Source organism: Dreissena polymorpha, chromosome 8 (assembly GCF_020536995.1).
Source record: "Dreissena polymorpha isolate Duluth1 chromosome 8, UMN_Dpol_1.0, whole genome shotgun sequence".
Taxonomy (NCBI): domain Eukaryota; kingdom Metazoa; phylum Mollusca; class Bivalvia; order Myida; family Dreissenidae; genus Dreissena; species Dreissena polymorpha.
Window position 1 is genome coordinate 83644186 of NC_068362.1, and position 7699 is coordinate 83651884.

At 35.5% G+C, this 7699-nt stretch overlaps 1 protein-coding gene across 1 annotated transcript in view; it reads left to right on the forward strand.

Moving 5' to 3' along the window:
* Positions 1-7245, forward strand: part of LOC127840703 (uncharacterized) — a 13704-nt gene extending 6459 nt beyond the window's left edge. Inside the window, exons 3-4 of the mRNA XM_052369116.1 lie at positions 340-557; positions 7144-7245. Of these exons, the coding sequence (XP_052225076.1) occupies positions 340-557; positions 7144-7245 (320 nt within the window). The remainder of the gene's footprint in view (positions 1-339; positions 558-7143) is intronic.
* Positions 7246-7699: the final 454 nt, after the last annotated feature.

Here is a 7699-nt window from a genome sequence, read left to right on the forward strand (position 1 = left end):
ATGTGCGTTTTTCCAGTCAATATACAAAAAAATCTGAATTCCATTTGTTTACAAGCTAGAATGTGATTGTTTTGGATAACTATTTTAAAAATATGTTTTTCTTCTTGTTCTTTGTTCAGATATTAAAATTATTTGAAAATTGGTATTGTGGCAAATATTAATACTTCTTCACAGACACCAGTTATCAATCTAATTAAAATCATTTCAGTATAACGCTAAAATACTATCCGGTGACTTCCTATAAGAGGTCAGGTTAACATACCGCGAGTTTTACTAGAAAATTACAACAAAAGTAAAGTGAGTACATGTTTATCTATAAATACTGTGTTCTCTGTTTAGATTTTCAGCGACGTTTGATGGCACACTACAATGACACTTCTAGCTGGGTGCCTCTTTCAAATTTGGATCAGAGTCTTGATAAGCGAATAACAGATATATATTCAACGCCAAAAATACACCGAATTGAAATCGAAAAAGATCGCTGGCATACAAACACATATTTTACACAGGTGTTATATCAAATCGGCGTATATACCTACAAGGTGAACCTGGCAGCGGTAAATCTACGTTTTCAGCTAAGTTGGTTCATGACTGGTCCCAAGGAATTCAGCTTTCATCGGAAACACTCAGTGAAACTACATAATTAAATGACGTGTCAACAATTCAAAAATTCAAGTTCCTATTTTTCATCACATTGAGAGATTCGAGAGGTCAGACTGATGGAACGCAGATGATAAAGAAGCAGCTTATTGATAGAACGTTTTCTGAAGACGAACGCGCCGATGTGTATAAACTTTTCGTAAAAATAATGAACACAGAAATATGCCTCGTATTACGGGAAGGTCTTGATGAATGGGTTTCACATGATGGCAGTAATCTAGCTGAACCATACATGGCTGGATTTCAAAACGAAACGTGCACGATACTTACAACATCTCGACCATGGAAACTGGCTGATGAACGTATCAAAATTCGCAAATTGACATACTTTTAGAAATCGAGGGGATTAGTAATCCTTATGCATTTAGTAACAATATAATTCGATGCCTAATTGACCACCCGAAGGATCTAAAAGAATCTGCGCTTAAATTTAGGTCATTCGTTGAAGATCGTAAGCTCGAATCATTATCTTGTTCACCAATGTTGTACACTCTTGTCATACGTACCTAGGTAAACACGAATGAGAAGGAGGAACATTTGAAAGAATCGTCACACTGTGCACTGTACACTACTCTGCTTGAAAGTTTTTGTAAACAGGCCAACAGTACGACTGGTTATTTTAACGATGCAAACCCGCCACCAGTGCACTGTTTTTCTAGCACAAGTTACCTTCAGCCAAACAGTGAACACATAGATAAGCTGGCAGAAGTAGCTTGTAAATTGCTTTTCTCTTCTGAGAGAGAATCATCAATTGTTGCCAGTGATATAACATTATCAAACTATTTTTCTCCGGACGAGTTCACATTTCGCAAGACGTTTGCACTCACGGCAGGGATATTAACAAACAGGAAAGATAAAAGTCGGACAGGAAGCTCCAACTCATTTGTCCACAAAACTGTGCAGGAATTTCTCGCAGCATATCATATCGCCTGAAATACATACATCATTGATGACGTCATATCCAGATACCATAAACTCAACTATACATCATATCTCGAAATATCGCAAGTTCTCATATTTTTGTATGGAATGAACCCCTCTGCTGCGAATAAATTGTCGGCTTTGATGAATCAATGTGACGTTATCTATTGCGATGAATATTATTACCGTACTAATGGTGCTCGCAAAGGGGAACCCCGTACGTTTCAGCGTATCATTGAGTCTGGAATCAGAGAGGCAGAAGCCAACAAGCAAAAAGGCATTTAGCTGAAACTCAGTCACTTTTATATTGATGAAAGCAACATAAGAGAATTACAGGGCATATGGCCTACAAACACGTGCAATGTCCAGGTATTATATGTAAATCTAACCGGGAATGACTTATTGCGTTCACCTGCACGTGGCGAGTCTACATCTCATTTTGAGTTTAACCTGTCATCGTGCCACAGTTTGAGACGGTTGGATATATCGGGCAGCGGCATATTGCTGAGAGGTAAAATACACAAATATATACGATATTCCATAAAGGACATTTAATGACAGTTAATGACTACGCTATCGTTGCACGTGATAGGTTATTTTTAACAACAGTTACTGACATCGATTTCAGTCTTATGAATTTGTTGTTGGTGATTGATTTATACTGATCTTAGGCATGTGTACTTTGCGTTAATTGAAAAGCATTTCATCACAAGACCAAAGTTTTAAACGTACCTGAGCAGATATCATTCGGTAACGATTCGTGCCTCTGAACTGTATATTCCTCATTAGAACGTGAATTGGTTGAATTGTTGTAAAAATGTATTGAACATTAAAAGATTGTGGGATCATTGAACTCGTTAAATCGACGCAGTGAAACAATTTTCAATAAAATACTGTTTTATGAAAAGCAAATAAAACATTGATAAGCTGATACGTATAAAATATGTACATGTATTGCCTGTTCGACCATACACAACGCAAGTATTTACATACATCAAGAAGATTAATCATGTGATCATTTTATGACTTCTCACGAAGACCCGGACTAAGTCTACACCGTTTAAACCGTTTTCAGTAATGGAGATTTGACACTAAATGTTGCAGCAACATAAATCTTCATCACTAACACAGAAAACATATTATCAAGTTCTACCTAAATAATTGGATGATGAAGATTTTTAATAATGCCGATACCATTTTGATACATTTTCATAATATAAGACAATTCCGGTCATACATTGATTATCATTTATATTTTGAAATTTGCTTTAACGGCATGTGAGGAATGTAACATTCTAAGTGTATATTGCTAGCAGAAGAAGTTCATGATATGTATACATAAAAAGTGATGTTGAACTTGCGAGAATATTCCCAAAGAAGAATTGCTTGTAATGCTACTTGTGAGATCATTTACACGCCATGATTACATGAAATCAATCTTAGTTCTCCATTGTCGTTCTCCTGATTGCGCACTGGTCATGCATACATGTACGAGGTGTCACACGCAATTCATTACCGCATGCCTTGGGTTCATGCCTTCCTCATCTAAGGTAACAGGTGGCGTAGTTTGGAAACCTCTTCAAATACTTTTAATCCGGCACCATTAAGGTATTTAGGGCATCGCATAGATATTTTCGGTGGGACTTCTTTACAACTTCGTTCACAACCCGTGTATCCTTTCGGTAAGACTTTAAAAAGGCGATTTTATCTTATGGACTGGGATTTGAGCAAGGAGAAATCATCCCTGACGTCTGCACGCTCCTCCTTAAAATTTTTCGCTCGACTCACCATCTGAACTATAATGATATTGGTGCCATTCTTGCATTTTCGACATCCTTTCCTCGCCACTATTGACTTTATAGTGCTAAACATAAACGTTGATTTAAATATTTTACTACCAACATCCATTCCGCTAACTAAACAATGCATGATATATCATGTTCTACAATGCCAAAACGAATACTCATTTTATTTAGAAATTGTATTGTATGTTAATGGTTGGTTCATCTGACTCTGCCATTTTGTTTATATTCGGTATCGTATCACACGCTAAACATACACTTTTATTAGCTCAGGTCTCCATCTCACCCTCGATATCAACATCACTACCGTATAGTACTAATAGCGGTTGGTTCAGAGTTGCACTCACTCCTATTTATTGCAATTGCCATTATTAGCAGACAAGCCCGTCTGTTTCTTGTTTGACAAATTCAATTTCACTCGTAAACAATTCTAACAATGGCGTGTAGTGGGACCGTGGACTAGTGGTAGGATGCTGGTCAATCAATCGGAAGGTCCCTGGTTCGAAACCGGATTAGACCACGGAATTGTCCAGAGCAAAAAATTAAGTCGACGTTTTCTCCTCTCCACTCAGCAGTATATATGGGTACCTGAGAGGCAAATAAGACAATGTGCCTTGGCTGCATACGTAATGCGCAGAATGAAAACGGACGACTTATATCCCAGTGATCGGGGGTAAATGTCAATTAAAGATGAGTCTAGTATTATAATCCGACTGTTTAACCAATTACAATTTATCGGATCAATCGCAATCGATAACTATGTAATTTTACACATGTTTATAATAATTACAAAGTTACATCGTAAAATAAATTTGCTGTAAGTTGTCTTAATATAAACATGTCATCTTGTTGCACAAGTAACGGACGGGCGTGTAAGAAACTACATTAATTGCTAGAGATTCAAATTGATGCTCGAATCGTCCAAGGCCATTTTTTTAACTTGCATCGATATGTACCAAACAGCTTTTTCCTTTTGATAAAAATGTGTTTTTCATTTTTGTATTATTCTTGTTACAAATTATTTCTAATTATAAGTCAATAGAGCAGTTTCGGCATATATTTTTTTTTGAAAAAATGTGTAGGCTACAGCCAAAGCACTACCGGACCATACTCATCCGCCGCATCAGTTGAATATAACGCAGCAAGCCTTAGCCGTATCCGTCCGGACCTAGAGTGAAAGTCACTATGAATATGGATCGTAACACTTGTTGATCACGTTTTCGCGTTCTCGCCCTTTATATCCAATATTTTAAAACGATGTTAGATTCTACGAGAATAAGATTTGATATCTCGAAATTACGATGTAATATTGCAAAATTACAATGACGAGATTCGTTCCTTAACATCGCACAATTTCCAACTATGAGTATGTTTGGCAAAAGTGCAATGCGAGAGCACGAAACTGAACTCGTGATGTTATTTCGCATTATCGCGTCCTTAACTCACACTCTCGCATTGTGAGTAAGTTCCTTAATATGTTATCGGGTTGTCGTGCTTGTATTCAATAGTTCGAACATGCGAAACAACGAGATCCGTTAACGAAACATGATGTCAATTGACAAAATAACTCTAAAAGATATATCCGGTCAACAATACAAACTGCTCCATTAGCCCAAGTTTAAACTTAAATATATCTTTTTTTAAATATTTTTTTGTAAAAATATATTTGATGCATCCTGTCCGTGTTGCCTCCTGTCAGAATATATGTACTTGTTCATTTATCATAGCGCCTTTTGCTACCTGACAATTATATAAGTGCTTAAATAAAAAGGCTGTGTAAAACTGTATTTGTTACTTATCGAATAATTATGAAACACATGTCTTATATTCGACTAAAACAATCACACTTGCTACATGTCTCGTATTCGTCTGCTCAGTTTTGCAGTCACATACGTTGTGATACTTAACTATTACCACCATTACTTATCACCGTAATAAAGTTACAAATTAGAACTACTTCCAGATATTTGATCATTTGTTATGGAATTCTTACGGTACATGTGTAGTTTAAAAGGAAATTACCCGGTTCGAGGAGTAAATTAATGTAAATATGTGGATTGCCTCCCATTGAATATTAAATATATTTTATGCGTATTTATCGATAATTGGAAGTGTTTGCGTTTGTATAATATGACAATAAAGCGTGCAACATGTTCCAAAATGACACATTAATACATACATGAATGTAGGTAATATTCCAACTTGTAAATAATACAATATACTAGAAATGTACGTATTAAAACGGTTCAACCTTTCGTTGTTAAATCAATAAATACCTTTTGAACATTCGATCAATAAAACTAATATTAGTGTGAGTTTCAATTGATTAGAAATCGTTTATATCGATATGAACATGTGCCTCGGACAACCATTTTGACTTTTATTAAAGGGACTTGTTAACATATTTTCGAGTTTTTGAAAAATATCATGACATTAAGTGATTGAAAAATATTTGAAACAGTTTAAAATAATTATAATAACAAAGCAAACTAGATAATAATAAAATGTGCCTGCTCTGGGAATCGATCCTGGGACCTCTACACTTTGAGACTTTTCTAACGCAAAACTTTTCAAACCTGAATGTCTCCGTTATGATTCAATATTTTAATTTAAAATTTAAGATTTGATCATTTTACTACATTTGTGCAAGCTTACGATAAAATCATTCATCTGCGAGTATTGGACGCTTTTGTATGTACGGTTTCATCTTTGTGTAAGTGGAACTGGTGAAACGCGATATAATTTTAATTTTATTACAATTTCATTAGTTAAGGTGTTTTTTACGGCAAGAAAACATAAAATGAATTAAAAAAACAATATTGCTTGTATGAATACTCAGGAGCTTAACCGCGAAATTGGCAAATTGCATCCCAGTTACCCGACGTGCTAAAGCGTCATATTGTCACGGTTGAACAATTTTAACGTGAGACTGAATCGAATGTTGTAAAAGGATCACATGTACAATTTTAAATTAAAATCTTTACTTATAACTGAGATATTCAATTTTGAAAACTGTCGCGTTAACAGTCTCACTCTGCGTGAATTAGAACAAGCCCTTGTGGATGTGTTGCAAAACATCCCCCAACGTTTAATTTTTAACTACGTGGCTTCAATGAGAAATAGATGTGTACCCGTATTTAGAGCCATGGGAGCACACAGGGTATTAGCCAATCGTATTTGTGACATTCATGACTTTTCACATTGTTATTATTTTGCTTTGTACGATTGTGAGAATTTAACGCATGAAGTGATGTTTTTTAATTTTTAGTTATATATTTTTGTCTGTTTATTAGTTTCAATTAAATTTAAAGGAATTATCAGATATGTGTTAAAGTATTATTGGCCCAAATTTAAACAAAATCCGTTCAAAAGTAAGAGAGTTATATTGATTTGAATACATCTTTGGTTAGGAAAGTCTCAAAGTGCATTAGCAAAAGCTGACTGCAACACGCAGGTTTTTGAATCTATTTCATTATTAGAATCCTGAATGTAATTGTACGTTTTGCTAAATAATCGATGAAAACGCAATATATATTTTTTTTAAGATTTCGATTGATGATTATTGATAACCGAATAGATATGATTCTCCTGTTTCTTTGTCATGAGTGTTATTTTACCTGTTTGAATATGATACATGAATTATTATGTTTTTTACTATATCATTGTTTTCGAAAAAAAGTCATTTTGCCAGACTGTGAACAAGTCCCATTCAAAATGTTCGTTAACGTTATACATTGAAAAAGAGTGTGTCAATTTGCAGATACAGCAGGCTCGTTCAGATCCGAATTTCCGGTCTGCATTTTCCTTAACAACGCAGATTCAGCCCAAGCTGCAGAAACTCCTCCAGAACTGCCCTGCATAGAAAACATTTACCTTGAAAAGCTAACATGTTCGTCTACCTTTCTGCGCAGTCTGTTCAGGTCGCTGTTGACACTCAATCATGAGGTGACGTGTAATCTACATTATGACACAATATCGTGTTTAGAGGGATCAGATATATTTACAGGCGCAATATTGCACACGGGTTTAGACAATCAATTCAACATGAAGTGTGTACAGAATGACAGTCCCGGTCTATGGGAGGCTCTTCATGGTCTGAATGTCAAGAGTCTTAGTCTGGGTAAGAGAGGATATGTATTTGATTTGAATCATAAAGAACTGTTCTGGCGGTTTCTTTCATCGCTCGCACATCTGGAAAAGCTGAGTATTAAGGTGGATTTTGACATACCCAGTCTGTGCAAGGCTCTCCATGGTAGGAATATCAATTATCTTAGTCTGCGTTGGAGTTGGAAAGTTCAAGATTTGACAGTGAATAA